We start from the raw sequence: 18,388 nt of genomic DNA, 5'->3' as shown, positions 1-18,388 counted from the left end.
TCAATTACACATAAAAAACAATTTCAATTTCAGGTGTAAATAAAAGAAATAGTTTCTTTAATTCGAGTACTTCTCAAATGGTGCTTACTTATTTAATGATGGTGTAAAGTTGTTTACAGGATGCTTATTCCTTATACATTAAACAAATGGCCAATGTAAACACGTGGTAATAGATAAAAGAGACGAACTACGAAAATGTCGCAAACGTAAATTTGTGAATTCAGGTGCATTTTGTTGTCTCTGCTTGGCCCCCAATGCGGCCCATAATGCCAGCGGATGCATGTCAGTGACGAGCGTGAGTACCGTCCAATCAGATCCTGTAGATTGTGTTATGGGTGGGTTCCTAAAGCGGAGGTGGGATTTTAGCTACCGTCCATCTTCAGCTACAGTACAGTGAACGAGCCTATCGAAAAGAAAACACAATTTGGACTAAAGAAGACTTTCTGGAATTAGTTTTGGCTGTACTTGAAAAAAAGAAAAACGAAAGTCCATACCCTAGGTAAATGTCGTAAACAAGTATAAATATAGATATTCGGGTTGACCCAGTTTCCCTTTTCCTAAATTTGGCTAGCTAAGCTGCTAGCTAGCATTTTATACATTAGCTAGTCAGACAGTTAGCCACATTAGCTAGCAGGATAACGATGTGAACGGATTCTAATATATTATGTTTCACAACGCAGAACCACCATATAAACGCAATACTGCACCCCATAATAACGATGCATGAAAATGAAATCCATCCATAAACATGCTCAGTGATAGTAGAGTTTAAAACGGGATAGCAAGTAACCGTGCGAGGTGGACGAGCGAGCAAGTGGCTAGTATTAACATTTGCTGCTAGGTGGCTAATTTTAGCTGACAACCATGCCATCCACATTGGTTACATTAGCAGTAAGAGCTGCACCCACGGAATTATAACAATAGACTGTCAGAGTGTTCACACCGAAAATATCTTAAAACCGCAGCATTCTATTTGCAGCTAACATAAACCGGTCAGCTAGCAGGAGTTAACGTCAGTTCCACTCTCCGGACCCTGATGCACTGATGGCTCTGCTGAAGGACCGTTGGATGTTTCAACTATTTTTCATACATGTCTTATTGTCTTCATGCAGCTAACGTTGTGACAGACGGAATGTGAACATTGTCGCTAATAGAGCCATGGCTGACAAGAGAAAACTACAAGGTAAGACTGTGGTGAAACTCATCACTAACGGTTCTCAGGATCAGTCCCACTGTCATCAATGCAGATGCACTCATCTAACAGTAAACAGATAACTTCCACATGTTGTTGAGACTCTTTGTGTTGCACAGTTTTACATACAGCAATGTTGGACCACATCTTTTATCTCCACAGGTGAGATCGATAGATGTTTGAAAAAAGTAGCTGAAGGTGTAGAACAGTTTGAAGATATCTGGCAAAAGGTAATATTTAACTATCTTGTGTATTTTTGACATCATGTTTTTAAAAATGGCAATTGGACTCATTTATTTGTATACGTTTTAGCTCCACAATGCAGCCAATGCAAATCAGAAGGAAAAATATGAGGCTGACCTCAAGAAAGAGATTAAAAAACTACAGGTAAGACAATGTCATATACATATCTTTTTTTTATTTGCAAAATAAAAACAAAATGTTTGCAAGAATGCATTAATGTGTTACGTCTTTAAACTTTGCAGCGATTAAGAGATCAGATAAAAACATGGGTGGCCTCAAACGAGATCAAAGACAAAAGGCAGCTAGTCGAGAATCGCAAACTAATAGAGACGGTATAACTCTTTATTGCCTTCAGTTTATTTTTATTATTCTTTTTTTGTGGCTGTGCAAAGTCACATCAAATCATGTTACTAAACAAGGTTTGTGTGATTTTCACTTCCTATAGCAAATGGAGAGGTTCAAGGTGGTGGAACGTGAAACAAAAACAAAAGCCTACTCTAAAGAAGGCTTGGGGCTCGCTCAGAAAGTGGATCCAGCACAGAGGGAAAAGGAGGAAACGGGACAGTGGCTAACAGTAATACTCCATCTTTTTTTCTCACATTGTAAATTGGTTGACTGAAAGTATCATTTGTTAAAGGAAAGCAAAACAAACTAGAGAAGTGCAGGAATTGGTAAAACAAAAACAACTTAAGAACACATGAACTGGGGTTTATTGACTTGGGTAGTTCATTTAAGTTTTTGATTACATACATTTTACAACCTTTTTGATGTCTTTCTCACCTACAGAATACGATAGACACTCTAAATATGCAGGTGGATCAGTTTGAAAGTGAGGTGGAATCGCTCTCGGTTCAGACAAGAAAGAAGAAAGGTGATAAAGAGGTAGGTCCTCGTCTCATTCCTTTGAAGTATTTTTTATTTCCTCACATTCTGGGAAATATAAAGTATAATCTTGTCAGTATTCAGTGTATTTTTTGTACGGTGAAACTTAATATAAATAAAATAATATGGAAAATATAAAATATTGAACTCGCCGTCTATCTTCCACCTAGAAGCAAGACCGTATTGAGGAGCTCAAGCGATTGATCGAGAGGCATCGATTCCACATTCGAATGTTGGAGACGATATTACGAATGCTGGACAATGACTCTGTGCCAGTGGATTCAATCCAAAAGATCAAAGATGATGTTGACTACTACATTGATTCATCCCAAGACCCGGATTTTGAGGAGAACGAGTTTTTGTATGATGACTTAGACCTGGAAGACATACGTGAGTAGAGCACTGTATGCTCCACAATTCTGATAATTGGCCAGGTTTGAAACTTGCAGCTAATCACCCCTTATAAGCACATGGTCAGCAGTCACTTAGTGGTAAATATTCAAAGACACGACATGTGGTTACATACCTGTACTTCCCTGATGTCACAGACTTTGATCAAATTTCTAACATGGAAATGAGATCAGACTCCAGCCAAGGCAGACTGCAAAGTCGGTACAGGACCACAACACCAGATTTTCAGTGAGGAGATGAGGGAGAAGGAATAAGAGAAAAAATATCAAAATGTGTGACAGAGAACACAGACAGCACTGTTACAATAAAAGCAATGACTCAAGCTGTACATATGAAACTGAGCTAAATTAAGTATGGATTCCCAAACATTTTCTTTGCGTTTTCATGATGTAATTGAGGCGACATGAGAGTCATGCTCCCCTCGTGAAAGATCGAAGTAGCGTGCGACACCTTGATGCTGCTTACTTGTGTACTCACAGTGGCTGCCAAGACTTAACAATTATTAACAAACACGTCATATAATGTAAGATGCACAACGATTTTACAACTCCTAAAGATTTGTAGTGAGAACTTGGCTTCAGTAAGCAGATTCTGGAAGGGTGTAGAGTTGCAATAGGCTTTGGTGACGAGAATGTCATTTTGTACTTTTCTCTGTTTCATCCTTTTTTCGAAACTGCAGCGTTAGTTGCAACTTCTCCATCAGGTCAGGGCAATATGGAAGATGAGATGTATCTCCATTCCAGCAGCACTCCCACTTCCACCACCTCCTCTTCGCCCATCCCTCCATCCCCAGCCACATGCACTGCCGTAAGTTGTTTCTCTTTATGTCAACATTTGGGTGAAGATGTAAAAGCGGTGTTGGGCAGAAAATATACACTATAATTTGTCACATGTTGCTTCTCTGAAATAACATTGTTACTGTACTATAAAGCACTGGCTAGTTTGATGACTCAACGTTTCAATCAAAAGTGGAATGTCATATCAAGGTATCTCCTCCAATAGGAGAACTCAGAGGACGATAAGAAACGGGGACGGTCGACAGACAGTGAAGTTAGTCAGGTGAGAGGTTCTCATCTGTGGTGTGTCAGTAGACAAACAGTTTAGTGCAGCCCACTTCAGCCTTGGTCCTGGAGAGTGACAGTGGCCGAAGGGTTTTGACCTCCCAGGCACTGAAATGGAACTCATTTTCTCTGTGGGACCATGGTTGGAGACTTGTGATTTAGTTTGTTCTTCTTGTATATATGGGCCTCTTTAGTTTACAGTTAACTGCTCCTCATGCACTATTTTCATCTGTGTTTTACCTCTGCTCACATTTTGTCTCAAATGCATCTCCCCGGTGCTTTCCTTTTTAGTCACCTGTGAAGAATGGCACCCCATCCTTGCTATCTTCCTTCTCTTCCTCCGCCACCTCTGGGTCTTCCTCGTCTTCCTCCCTGGTATCCATGGCGAGTGTTGTGGGAGGAATTACGCCGATCCCCACATGCAGCAGTCTAATAGGAAGTTTCAGCAGTGCAGTGCAGCAACATCAGCATCAACCGGCACAACAGCAGCAACAGTCTCAGCCGCCAAACCAGCCGCCGCAGCAACAACAGCAGCCACCTCAGACAAAACCCTCCGTCTCGTCAAACAACACCCCCAGCCCGCCCAGCAACCCCCTATTACCAACCTCTATTGCACCCTCTCTCCTTACGCCCAGCACACCCAGTTCTTCAGCTCCCAACTCCCAGTCTCAGACCACACCTGGGCCAACCCTGACATCCAGTTTGGGACTTGGGCTAGGACTCGGATTGAGTAAAGGTAGCTTGACGGGGACCAGCAGTGCCAACCAAATGCCTGGTTTAGGTCTGGGTGGCCACTCTACTCCTCTAAACACAATGGCAGGGCTCCTTTCGGGCTCCACTCCTGCCCCTTATGCTCAGGCAGCAGCATCAGGGGGTCTGGGTTTGAGCAGCACCACCCAGTCCAGCATTTCAGTGGAAAGCAGCACTTCCATCGCCACCTCTGGCTCCAGTGGAGTCACCACCAACGGGGCAGGAACAGGGCTTGGATTACTAGGTTCCAGTCCATCTCACACCTCTCTAAGTGCGAGTATACTGAGTCTGGTTCCGGGACAAAGTCAGGCCTCTGGTTCCTCGCAGTTGCCTCCGAGTACTGTCAGCACTACCTCTGCTGTAGCTGCCATGATGGGAGGAAATGGGGGCAATATTGGTGTGGTTGGAGGAGTAGGAGTGAATGCTGCTCCTGCTAGACCTCCAAGTGGACTCAAACAAAATGGAAGCACAAGTACGTGAACCTGTTTTGTTTGGATGTGTGATGAGATTAATTATTTACCTGTTGACTTCAGCGTTGTCTTCCTTTTATGAAGGATTCTGTTGTAACTCTCCCTTCACATGCAATCAGGTTACAGTGCTGTAGTAGCAGAGTGTTCCACAGAATCAGTTCTCAGTACACCGAGCCAGTCGCAAAGCAGCCAACCCTCGTCTCTCAGTTCCTCAACCAGTCAGCCGTAAGTTATTTTCTGTCTAACGCACTTAAGTAGTGAAAGTCAACATATGTTATTTTTTTGTTCTTAAATCACAGTAATTACATGTGACTTACTGTTGTTCCCACTTCAACTGGTGCAGGATGGACAATGGCCCCAGTTTAATCAGCTCCATTACCCTGCCTCCCAGCTCTCCGTCCCCCTCATTCTCAGACAGCACACCAGGAGGAGGGAGTCTTCTTAACGGGCCCCATTCCTACACACAGGCCTCTGAAGGCCTCAAGGTGAGCCGAACCAGCAGGGTGGTGTTCGGACATGTGACCAGCACTGAGCCTCAGTCATAGGCTTTTGTCTGTAATTGAGATGCCAGAATTTGCCACGAGAACCAGACATTCATCATCATCATCATCATCACACACTACAAGAAAACACCTGAATTCCTGGACAGTACAATATTAAACTCTGGTGGTTATTCTTTGACCTAACTGGGTTATTTCAGATTTTGCAGAGAACTAAGATGGTTTTCATAGTCTCTCAGATGCTTGTGTTTGTTAGCTTGTTGGACAATGTTAATGTGTTTAGCATTGTCAATATATCACAGCTTCATGTATATATACCAAAAAGCCCACATGTACACAGTAGTGTGTTAAATAAAAATCTTAGCCATGGTTTTTTAGGACTTAAAAAAGAATAACCGCTTACTCGGGTACTATCCTGTTCTGTTCACTGCAAGCATCAACAGAAAGTGACTTAACTGAACATTTGAATTTGGATGAATGTGTGATTGATAGGTTCAGGTCATTGATAAACAACCTTGTCTGAATGAAGATGATGTCTGATGTAGCTCCATGTAGACATAATAGCTTTTCACTTCATGGTCAAGCAATAGTCTTCAAACTGGTTGTACTTTATCTCCTGTGTGCCATTTCCTCCTCAGGCTCCCGAGCCTCTCAGTTCTCTGAAGGCGATGGCGGAGAGAGCAGCACTGGGATCAGGTCTGGATGGAGAGATTCCCAGCCTGCATCTGACAGACAGAGGTCAGAACAGTCAGACATTTATTTCCACTCTGGTTTAACTGATGAATCATTTACTCAGGAGAAAAGTGTTATTAAACCACAGTGCTTGGAAAAGAAAGATGGATCATAAAAGATTGATGTAACAAGAAGGAACAACACTAAGAGAGATGTGTGTGTAGAGATGCTGTTATTTGTGTGAGTGATGTAGCTCTTCATTTTTTTCTCTGTGTAGACATCTTCTCTAGTTCATCTGCGGCACCTGGCACGCCTGCCACTCCTCAGCAGTCCGTGTCGGAAGTCAGCATCCCCCCCTCATTGGGTGTCTGTCCGCTGGGCCCCACCCCTCTCCCCAAAGACCAGCTCTACCAGCAGGCCATGCAGGAGTCCGCCTGGACCCACATGCCACACCCCTCCGACTCAGAGAGGATCAGGTAAAACCAAAATCAAAGTGACTGATTTTCTTCTGTAAGTCACTGTTACTTGATCTATACATCTGATACGACCTATTTTAAAGATAAGTCGTATCAGATATAGGTGGTTTTAGTGTTTTCTAATAACAAGCTCTCAGATTTTTTTAGCTTCTTAATTGTGAATATTTACTGGTTCTTTGCCCCATATATCAAATAATTATTTTTGGTCAAAGCAAGACATTTCAGAACATTGTCAATTTTAGGTTTGGGTTATACTGATCAACACTTTTTAACAACATGAATCTCCTCCTGCCACCTCACCTAACAAAGTATATAATATTGGTCAAACATTCTGTAGTATCCTTTCAGTATGTCATGTAAATCCAGTGATGTGAGAGAGAATGAAATTGTTGCACCTTCCTGGATAAACCCTGTTCTCCGATTGGCTGCTCCACTATACAGAGAAAGTCATGTGGAGCTGACAGACAGCATTGTATGAACTAATTTGAATGTAACAGACATTTGTTTATAATGGAAATATACACACCATCTGTGATGTGTTATTCTTTAAAAAAAACTGACTATAATTCTGGATTAATGACAACTGGGGTCATTAATCATCGTCTGATAAATGTTGATTTGTAACTAGGGACGGGGGCCAATCGAATCCAGTATCGGGTTCTGATACACACGTCATTTCCTAGATTTCCTATCCAATTATTCCCTGACTGCTCTGCTGGCTGGCTGCAAAAAGTGGGATGGATTACCTGAACGGGGGCGTGTCTCAATGAGGCACGGAGTAATGACGGGGGGCCTCTGTTCGGGAAATCCATCCTGCAGTTTTACAGCCAGCTAGCAGGCGAGCATTATTGACCAGGAGTTAACCAGGAAGATCAGCTCCGTAACCTCCCCTGCAGCCGACGTAATCCCAGCCGTCACCGGTGTAAAACGCCTGAGTATGACAGCAGTTTAAAAACAATGAAAATCACACTCCACCAAGCCACGGTTTAGGTTAGTCGACATATCCCGGCTTTTGGCCGTTGTCACGTGAATTTGGCTGGCAAAAAAATTGTCACTGGCCAAAATGTCTGGTGAAACAAATGTCGAATAATTAAATCAATGATTAAGGGTCCGTCCACACAGAATAAATAAATAAATAAATAAACGCCTCCCAGAGTGGGAAATTCTCAAAACGCCGGCCTCACGTTGTGTTTGGAGATTGAACATCCACAGTTCGTCCGTGACTCTGTTTGTGTGCGTGCGACTCTCTGCCCGCAGTAAATAAAGGATCTCACTTGTGTGGCAGAATTGTGTGTTCTCGTAGTATTAAGTAGTATTTTTTTTTTTTTACAGAAAGTCACTAGATTTGTCACAGTTCTTAAAAATAAAAAAAAATCGCCTGGGGTCTGTAAAGTCGCTGTAAAGTCGCTGTAAAGTCGTAAATATCTTACATGCCTGTATAAAGGAGTTTATTAAACTCTTAATATATAAAAGCAACAATAATGATGATAATAATATTAAAGTAAACAGAGCATCCATATCGGAATAGTATCTGTAACGGCAGATATCCAGATTCAGGTATCGGATTGGAAGTGAAAAAAAGTATGTCGGTGCATCGCTATTTGTAACTGTTAGTGTTTTTGTCCTACAGGCAATACCTGATGAGGAATCCGTGTCCCACGTTGCCCTTCCATCATCAGGTTCCACCTCACCATTCTGACTCCATAGAGTTCTATCAGAGGCTGTCCACAGAAACGCTGTTTTTCATCTTCTATTACCTGGAGGTAAGAACACACACTCACAAGGTATTCACTCGCACGATATATTCAATGATTGAATTTGGGATGAATGGTTTCTCTGACCTTCCTCGCCCAGGGCACCAAGGCTCAGTATCTGTCTGCCAAGGCTCTGAAAAAGCAGTCGTGGAGGTTTCACACCAAGTACATGATGTGGTTCCAGCGGCACGAAGAGCCCAAGACTATCACTGATGAATTTGAACAGGTGCAGCCTCATCGCGCTTTCATTTCCACACAAACTAAAACGAGTTTATTGTTTTATTGTGGTTAATAATAATAATAATAATAAAACAACTGTCTTCACTGTGCTGTTCCTCCAGGGCACTTACATTTACTTTGACTATGAGAAATGGGGCCAGAGGAAGAAGGAGGGGTTCACCTTTGAGTACAGGTACCTCGAAGACAGAGACCTGCAGTGACAGACGGAGGGACGTGGAAGGACAGGGAGAGACAAAAAATGTGCTGCTGTTGACATTCCGAGACTGAACTCCAAACTGTGGATAGAGATTGTGATGTGTAGTAGAAACCCTCTCCTGAAACGGAGACCGGTGTCTGTATAGGCTGCATCTCAACGTGAAGCTCTTCTGCTCGTGTAGCGCTTTGCTTTTGACAAAAAATGCCCCGTGGGTCTGATGTGATGCATCGCGCTGCACGGGCTGGGGGGGGCTCTCATTAGAGATCTACGTTTGTGCCTGTCTGTGTGCACACTCGGTATGTGGCATTAGGAAAGCCTACCCCATGCATGTTTCTCATGTTTTGTTTTCTTTTTACCGATTCTCTGTACCACCTACCCAACATTGAGCCTGGAAGCCTTCGACTTGACACAAAACAAACCTTGAATTTGATTGTTAAGTGAACTACCCATCTTGTATTTACTGTAATTTGGTGGTTTAGAATGGGAACATACAGTGGATATTTTAGTCATGGTGTGTAGGAACGGCTTCTTTTAAGATCCTACGATGCCTGTTGAATACGGTCACTATTAGACATAGTGAGCAGTTATCAATAGTTTTATTGATATTGTCTTGGTCGATTAAAATACTGATTGAGAGTGACCACAGGGCCTCTCCCTGTGACAGGGAAAGAGTCCTTATTGGACAAGGATTAAATTGCTATGCAATTGAACTGGTCTCTGACTCCCTCTCTTTACAAATAACATGTTTTTAAGTTAACCTGTCAAAGGAAAATGCATTATTATGGCACATTCATGTTTGTGACAAATTAATAAACTCGTAAAATAAATCTTAAAAATAAGGTTTGAGGATTCTTTCCCCATGGAGGACTTATCATTCTCAATGTCAAAGGTCACATTGAGTACAGAATGTACCATCAATTTGGTTCGAGTCAGCTTCCCACCTTGAGTTAAGGCTTTATTCTAATTATGTTACGTCATCCTAAAATCCACTTGGTTCAATTTACCACCCGATATTGAGTAGAAACCCTATACAGTGAATGTGCACTGACAAACCTGTTTACATGAAGCGTGAAAACTGAAATCCTGGTGGTAGATTGAACTCGTGGGTTAAACAGGAAATGTCTCGTCTGCTGTGGTTGTTCATGTGCTGCCCTGAAGAACATTGAGATTTAATCTGGTCCTGGATCTGCTGTGGCACAGATCCTACATTTTCTTAGTTTGAACGAGGAGCGTGTTGAACTGATTTTTTTTTTTTTCCTTTCCATTCAAGAAACCCTGAAAAGCTGAGATCTGTATTGCAATTAAAATTTTATCTTGTGTAGGTTTCAGGCTTTTTTGGGCGGGCGGGTGGGGGGGGGGGAGAAAGAAAAATGCAGTAAAGTTATGAGAGATCTGCCTTTTATAGATTCTATTTTTGGGGGTTTTAAAGGTTTTCAGAAAGGGAAGGTCAGTTGAGAAATTACTAAAATGTGAATTTCAAGACGTATTTACAATTTTTCTCATCACAGTTCTGCATGGAAGATGTCATAAAATGGGGTTCCAACAGGATTGTACTATTTCAATAAATCCTTTTAAGAAAGTATAAGACAGTGTGTGGTGTAAAGTCCTGTCATTCCTACAAGGAATATGGATTTGCCTATTTTTTTAATTTTTGACAATATTAGCTTTTACTCAAAATTTAAAAAAGGAGTTGTATGTATTCCTAAGAAAACTCTGACACACTTTATCTGTGTGTAGCTGCATTTTATTAAAAACAGACAAATCAAAAAAGGGTAAAACTAAAAAGGGACAACTCACGATGCCAAAACAAAACGTATTGACGGCTACGGTGCTTGTGCATGAAAGGTTTTTTTTTTTACATCTTCGATTCCTTCTTGACTTTCAGGAACTCTGCCATATTAGAGAAATATTTCTGGTTGGCTTCAGCCACCTTCTTCTCTGCAGCCTGAGGGTTCACAATCTCCAGACCCTGAGAACAACAGCACAGTCTTAGCTAATATGAACCTGCACACTATTCAGCGGATGTTAGATAAAAGAAAAGGGGAACTTTTATTTACCTGTAGAGGAGTGAATGCTACACTGGAGCTGATTCCAGAGGAACGATCTCTGACTGTGGACTTTCCTCCATAGGTCATGCTCTGCTTTTGCAAAGTCCTCTGTTAAAAAAAACAACACCACAAACATTAGAAAATCAAGGAAAGTACACAAGGTGACTTTGTTGGTTTTCAAACTGAATAAATCTGAGTAACTGAGTAAATCTTACCTGGAGGGATTTGGAGATTCTGGCCTTGGTGGCCTCGTTGACCTGAGCCTGTCTGACGCGGCCGCTGCCGCTCTTCCCCAACTGACCCAGACTGAAGCCCAGATCCTCTTGATACGCATCATCTTCAATCTGCGACAGCATGGCAGAAATAAGCCCAGAATTTACCTGCCTATAGTCATCCAGTGCATCGTCACTAGTTCAACAAGATTCTTCTATCATAAATCAGTAAAATAAAAAGGTTGTCGTGCTCAAGTGCCTGGGTATTATTGTTATGGAAAAGGAAGGAAATCTAATGTGATCAGTGAGGTGTTGCTTAGAGTGAGGTACTAAACCAATAAAGATGAATGGCTTTTTTATTTATGAAGCGTGAACTTCAGCTTGGAAACAGACTATACTGTATATTAACATCTGGAAGACGTGGAGCAGGCTATGGACCTGCTAGACGAGACTAGAGCTGAAACGATTAACCGATGAATCGATTACTAAATGAATCGCCAACTATTTTGATAATCGATAATCGGTTTGAAGCTTTTTTCATGATTAAAACAAGATGTCTGATTTTTCTAGCTTCTTAAATGTGAATATTTTCTTAGTTTCTTTGCTCCACATAACGAAGAAATCATTAAAACAATCATTTCGGTTTGTGGACAAAATAAGACATTAAAGAACATCATTTCCAGGTTTGACAAACACTAATCAGTTTTTTTTTTTAACATTTTATGACCAACCGATTCATCGATGAATCGTGAAAATAATCAATGGATTAATCGATTGCGAAAATAATCGTTAGTTGCAGCTCTAACCTGCACACAGTGATGCAAATGAAACATCAGCTCAGGCAGCAAAACAAGACACTGACGTGTGTGTGTGGTTACTTGGTAAAAACTAACAGAAAAAAAGACCTAGATCGCTGACACCAAGAAGCAGCGAGTAGTCATGACCCATTAATGACAAATACACACAATAAAATGAAAAAACAAAAGACGACACACTGGCTAACTCATAGTTACCAAACATTTCCTTCCTTACACAAAGAGGGTTTGATAGAGGCTTTGCCCCAGGAGTTATAGCAGATTTTTCCGAGCATGGGATACGTTATAGCACTAAAATGTTATCTTTAGAGGAAAATAACAACACAAGACCATAATATTTAAAATATGTGAAGGTAAAAAACATCCACTGACCTCTGCAAAGGTCATTCTGTTGGCATGTTTCCTGATCTCAGTGAGTCCGAGACGCTCCTTCATCTTTCTGTACCTGCAGAGGAAAAGATAAGAGCAGAGCTTTGTATATTTTTACACATTTGATGGAGCTATTCTAAAATTGGACATCTTCAGTTATGCAAGCTTCCTGTTGTCCTCGAACGCGCGTGTGAAGCTGCTGCACAATATTTGGTTTCAGTTTATTTATAACTAGTTCTTTAGATGTAAAATGAAATGACTCCATCAATTAACAACTACTGTAATGAATAACCCTAATCCTAACCCACACGGACCGTTTCTCTAATGGTCAACTTGTCAACAAGTGAGTTTAAGTAGACGACGTGTACCTTCTTCCTCCTCTCTTCTTCCTCTGTCCATCCAGTGGGGCTGGCAGAGGTTTGACCTGCTTCACTGGTGGAGGTTCCTGCCATTTATCAAACTTCCTCTCGATCTCTTCTTTAAGATCGTAGCCAACCTGAGGAAACAAAAGGACAGGTTTATGCTGCGAGTCAGATCTTTTGCAAATGTTGCTGCAAAACCAACTCAGTTTTTTTATGACATAGAAATATAAAGGCAGTAGCTTTTATTGGATTTCATTATTTCATTTCGAGTTAGTCCACATGTCTCCTGAAGTCTTTACTTAAGGCCACATTATACTTCTCCGACTGCGTAATGCGTTATCCGTCACCACGTAGACCACTCGAGCCTTTATACTTCTGCGTCGTGGTGACGGATAGGCGCTGCAATTTCCCGCCCGATCAGTAGGGGTCGCTGCGCAAGGTTGTTGTGCTTTTGGCTACAGTGAGCAATGGTGTCCGAGGGAGAAAGACTGTTGTTGAAACAGTGGCCGTTTGTCACTTTTCTGTGTCCCGGAACGCAGTGTTAAGATAATTTGAGGCGAGAAATTGGCCATTTAGAGTCTAAACATGTGCTGTGTGTGTTAAGATATGACGTATTTATAGTTCGGCAGCGACGAAGTCGGCGGTGTTCAGCTCCGCCCTCTGTGGACGCTCGCTGCTCACTGTGAGCCGGCACAGAGCAGCTTAGCTCGGCCTGTCCTGAGGACCAATTGCAGCTCTTGCCGTCTCCGTTGTCCCTTGACGGAGTGACGGACACTTAAAAAATATTCCGTGCACCCGGAGACGACGCAGAGGCTCTTCGACAGGTTCTGCGTCGACGCAGAGTCTCTGCGTAACCTACGCGGAGCACTTTACGCAGGAGTATAAATTGGGCTTTAGTATTAGTACATATTTAGCATTAATGAGTATGAGCTGTTTCTAGGCAGTCACCCTTCCATCTGAACTCTCATGGAAACTGTCCACTCGGGAAGCCAGAGTGCACTTTGCAGACACCAGACGAGCCGCCTTCCTCCTGAGGTCCTGAGGACGAAAATAACGAGAAAGCTGTTAGATAACAGCAAACTCTGTAGTGCAGTAGTAAACGTTTTGTTTATGTTTTTTTGACTCACAGGTGGTAGGGACTGTACAACATCACAGTGGTAGATGTAGCCAGTGTGGGGAAGCAGCGACGTGCTGCTGAAGCCGGACAGTGTTCTCCTCTGAGCTCCCAGCAGCATCAAATTACAGGCCGGCATCTTTGAGAGATTAGTGAGGCCACCAGCTATGCCTGAGGAGCGAAGAGAGTACACAAATTAGATCAATGTGATAATAATGCCAACAATAACTCTTTATCACGTAGACCATCGAAAGTATTTAACCTTGGTGTGTAATCCTGCACTCAAAGTGAATCATTTTGCATCTCTCACCCATGATCTTTGCAGCTGTTGATGCTCCGACAATGATGGACAGATTGGGGGCAATGAAGGACATTCTGGACTCAACATATTCGTATATCCTGTGTTTAGACTGGTTCAGCTCCAGGGCCATATCACACGCTTCCTCCAGCTGCTTCAGTTCTTCCTCACTAAGCTGTGTCCTACGAAGACGAAAAAATAAAATAAGCAAGTAAACGAGCAGCAACCGTCTCCTGTGGCCCTGACTGTGAGGATGTTGGACTGTGGAGCATAAAGAAAGTCAACAGAATAATGTGGAATTAAACGGAGACTCACCCCTGTGTGGTCGAGGCTGTGACACTGACGACCATAATGGTTGCATTGGTGAGGATCTGCTGCAGTGTTTCGTTGGTCTTGCATTTCTCAAGATTGTTCCCCAATTCCTTAATGTGAGAAACAAAATCAAGAAAACATGATGTTCAAAGCTCAAAACTATAAACCCCCTCTTCTTTAAATGAAGCACAAATAAAGATAAAATGCACATGTATTACATTTTTGTGGTGTAGCAGTTGTTGCCTTTAACACTAGAAAACCCCTTCACACTCTCAGAGAGAAACAACGAATTAACGTCTTCTGATGTTTCTACAGTAAAATCGTTGTTTTTTTTATGTAGCTTGACTTGACCAGACTTTATCCAGGAAATTTGGAGCTGTGTGGTGAGGGGAAAAGCAGCAGCCATGATTGGCACATTCAAACATACAATCAGGCAGTGGCTCTGGGAGCACTTGATTGCTGATGGCAGAGAAGCCAAAATGAATCATGTTTATGATTAAAAATAGTGATGTCCGACTGAACACCCAGCGTCATTATAAGCAGTATAATCCACTCCTGAACCATTTCTTGGGTGTTTTTAGGTTTAGTGTGACTGTATGAAGCGGTCTTGCTTTGCTCACTCTACTTCTTCCCCCTTACCTACTACGTTTGTCAGTAATGACATACAATGTGTCGCCACAGACATAAAAACAATCTGCTACACTGAGAGAGAGAGAGAGTCACACAGAGTATGAAGGCTTAATCAGCATTGTGTGTGAATTCATCCGGAGATGAGAGAAGAGAGATGCAAGAGAAATTTGTTTACTTTAGGGCTGTCAAAAGATAAAAAATTTTAATCAGATTAATCACAGGGTAGCTGTGGATTAATCACGATTAATTACCATTCATAAATATGCCAGAAATATTCAAATTTTCTCTTTATATTGTTGTAGGAACGGAGAGATAAATAAAGTATGTGAAAATATAAATGTAAAGAACAATAAAATACTGTAAATAACCTTTTAAAAAAACCTATACAAACTTAGTAAAAAATAAACACACACATTATAGACAAAATATAAAGTATAGAAGTTAAATAGTTTTCTTACTAAACCCACAGTAGGAAATTCCTCATCAGCAACTTTGAAGCACTGCTTCTACTAGTTAGCGTTAGCGTCAGCTAGCATACTGACGCTAATGTTAGCTGCTGTTCAAGTCTGTGTCCCCGTTAGTTAGACAAAGTAACTGTTCAGTAACAGCAGTCATTTACTGTTAATGTTATGATTATATCATTATCTGCGCCAGTAGCGCCACTTACAACTGTGTGTCTTTCTTTCTTTCTTTTTTTCTTCCTCTTCTAACTACCTGATTGATAACTCCTAATAACGTAAAGTAACGTGGGGCCCCTTTAGGGAGGTTTCCTACTGAGATGTCATTGCAAATCAACCGTTGTTGTTTAAGGGGGGACGGGGATGCGGCTGCTCACCGATGCATTTAGGCAACAGCCCTCAGGCTCCAAGTGTCGGGTGCCCCCTATCGGCTCGGGGCCCCAAGCAGTTGCCTGCCTTGCCTGTTCATAAACTGCACGTCTACCCGTATCGCAACGAACGTGAAAAAGTGCGTTAATGTGTTTTTAAAAAATAACGCATTAATGCCACAAATTAATCATGCTGCGTTAACGCGTTAATTTTGACAGCCCTAATTTACTTGCATAGTATTATGCCTGACGGTAGTGGACTAAGATCTATGACAAATATTTTGCACTTGTAATAAGTCCTGAAAGTCTGCAGGGATTCAAGCCCAAATGAAACTTTTTGGGTTACTTTAAAATACTAAAACTTTAGCACCATCTCCACTGGATCAATCAGTGTAATCTTTCAAAAACAACTCTTCAGTCATCACTGTCACTAAATTCTAAAGCGTTTCTTACCTTGACTGTACGTATGTAATCTAAAGAGTCTGGCACCAGCGACTCAAGCTCTGGGAACCTCTTAGAATATTTATCCCTGGTAAACTTGTGAATGATGTCTGAAAACACAGAAGACAAAACACAAGTGGGATTATACAGAATAGAACAAAAACATAACTTAGTTTTACTAAGGGGCAACGGAGAACTCACTGAGCTCATTGTCGATTTCTACTGTGAGGTTATTAGCCACGATAATCAGTCTGTATTCGGGGTCAGACTCAACTGGACCAGAGACTAAAGGAAACACAAATTCATACAACATTAAATTTAACATGAATCAATGTGAGGAATTTGTAAAACATTACACAAACAGTGTGTATTACATGTATATTGTTGACAGACAAAAACAGAAATCGGGTTACACTCACCCTCTGAATTTTTGCGTTGCTTTCCGCTGTATGCTGAAATTTTGTCCATGATCTCTGTAAACTGAAAACACAGCAAGGTTAAACGGGGACGACCAAACCTGACAAATAATCTGTGTAGAGCACTCGCACGAGGCAACTCACCTGTTTGCCATTGCGAAGCTTGGCGATGGATGCAACACTCTCAGCTTTGCTGTAGTCCACCTCCATCTCCTCTGGTATGTCTTCCAGGCCTCCCGCGGTCCTTCCCTGGGTTATCTCTCCATCACTCTCCCCCTCCTCTTCCTCTGGATACAGCCCATCCTCCCCCTCATCTCCAGCCTCCTCCAGGTCAGCCAGCAGCTCATCCGCCAGAGACATCTGCAGTCGGCAGAAAAGAAGTGTCAGAGCATTATGTCCAAACCAAAACCGGCTCAGAGCAGTTACTAAAATCCAGCAATCCAGGTGAATTCCCACAGAGTATTAATCTTTATCTATAATGTCATAAAGTCCCAACATTATAAAAGTCTTTGAGTCTTACATTTCTGCTCGTGTCTGTCTGGTATGACGGTTAATTATATTTATTAGCCTGAAGCAGGGATGAACATTTTAGTTGTTTTCTAATTGAAATTGAAATACAACCCAGCTACCTAAGTGCAAAGGCATCTGACATTTAATACTTCTATTTTTGATAGTTAAATGTTCAACGCAAATAAAAATGGAATACATACGTGCTGGGAACAATTCATCTCTTTAAGTTATCATCCTTGCATTGGCAAATATCATACAACGTGACGGTGATACAGCATATCTGGCCCTGGTCTCTACCTAGTCTCGCCCTTTCTGTCCCCCAACCTCCCCCTGTCCCCCATTTTTCCTTTCACCCAAACCAGTCGAGGCAGATGCTGCACATCTTTGAGTCTGGTTCTGCCAGAGATTTCTCCCTGTTAAAATTAGGTTATTTTTCTCCACTGATGCCTAGTTAGGCCCATTATGTGAAATGTTGGGTTTCTCTTCTCTCTGTAAGATCGTAAATGACTCTGCCAACTATGTACAGTGCCTTGAAATTGTGTATGTTGTGATTCTGCGTTATTAAACTGAATTGAATACACGTTGAACGGCCAAACATATCTTCTACGAACAACGGGAGTGTTAGCTGGTTAGCTAGTTATTTACAACCAGTGACACCGAGTTATTTCATCATTCGACACGACTTCAGTGCATGTAAACCCGGGATAATGACACAGATAATTCAAACACAGCCGGAGTCGAATACAAGAATCGTTATTATGGCTCGTGTTAGCCAGTTAGCAAACGTATGCTAAACGTTTAAAAAGGCTATTCTGAGTATCGTTCACTTACCTCGCAGTTATAAAACCCAGTCCAATAAAGAAAAAAAGACAAAAATGTCTTGTAGAAGTTTCGCGTTTTCCTGTAAAAAGGTAAAACGACGTCTTAAGCGGAGTTTCTCCAGACAGTTGTGGCGTTCTTACTGTTGTGCCGTCGTGTGGTTTGTCGCATATTAAATACGTAAGCACCGACGCGTTGCTTTCTGGGAAATTGAGTCAATACGCTGCAAAACGCAAAAAGGGCTTTAAAGGTTAAAAGGACAAATAACAAAACAGTGTGGTTAATTGTCATGAAACAGTTCTATAAGAGTTTCAAATTTTGTAGTTTTTATTTCCCCCTTTTTGTACATCACCCCCTGAAAACCATCCT

General features: G+C 41.7%; 2 protein-coding genes across 2 annotated transcripts; one reads left to right on the top strand and one right to left on the bottom strand.

The window, feature by feature from the left end:
- Positions 1-377: 377 nt before the first annotated feature.
- cnot3a (CCR4-NOT transcription complex, subunit 3a) lies at positions 378-10,116 on the top strand. The gene is made up of 18 exons (XM_083889380.1): positions 378-499; positions 1,113-1,183; positions 1,355-1,422; positions 1,505-1,579; positions 1,678-1,767; positions 1,881-2,009; positions 2,222-2,317; positions 2,488-2,707; positions 3,408-3,535; positions 3,731-3,787; positions 4,081-5,011; positions 5,129-5,234; positions 5,353-5,494; positions 6,148-6,247; positions 6,459-6,657; positions 8,288-8,420; positions 8,512-8,637; positions 8,753-10,116. Exons 2-18 carry the CDS (start codon positions 1,159-1,161, stop codon positions 8,849-8,851), a joined length of 2,724 nt encoding a protein of 907 aa, XP_083745506.1. The 5' UTR covers positions 378-499; positions 1,113-1,158; the 3' UTR covers positions 8,852-10,116.
- A 476-nt stretch (positions 10,117-10,592) lies between these two features.
- Positions 10,593-18,171, bottom strand: prpf31 (PRP31 pre-mRNA processing factor 31 homolog (yeast)). Its single transcript, XM_083889530.1, has 14 exons — positions 18,032-18,171; positions 16,835-17,050; positions 16,694-16,754; positions 16,476-16,559; positions 16,287-16,384; positions 14,381-14,487; positions 14,078-14,247; positions 13,781-13,938; positions 13,602-13,691; positions 12,660-12,787; positions 12,295-12,367; positions 11,111-11,239; positions 10,905-11,003; positions 10,593-10,816 (listed from the first exon to the last, which is right to left on the bottom strand). Exons 2-14 carry the CDS (start codon positions 17,048-17,050, stop codon positions 10,703-10,705), a joined length of 1,527 nt encoding a protein of 508 aa, XP_083745656.1. The 5' UTR covers positions 18,032-18,171; the 3' UTR covers positions 10,593-10,702.
- Between the last annotated feature and the right edge of the window lie 217 nt (positions 18,172-18,388).

Source organism: Microchirus variegatus, assembly GCF_963457635.1.
Source record: "Microchirus variegatus genome assembly, chromosome: 1".
Classification (NCBI taxonomy): Eukaryota; Metazoa; Chordata; class Actinopteri; order Pleuronectiformes; family Soleidae; genus Microchirus; species Microchirus variegatus.
The sequence above is the reverse complement of the archived record's forward strand: the minus strand, read 5'-3'. Positions and strand labels throughout refer to the sequence as shown.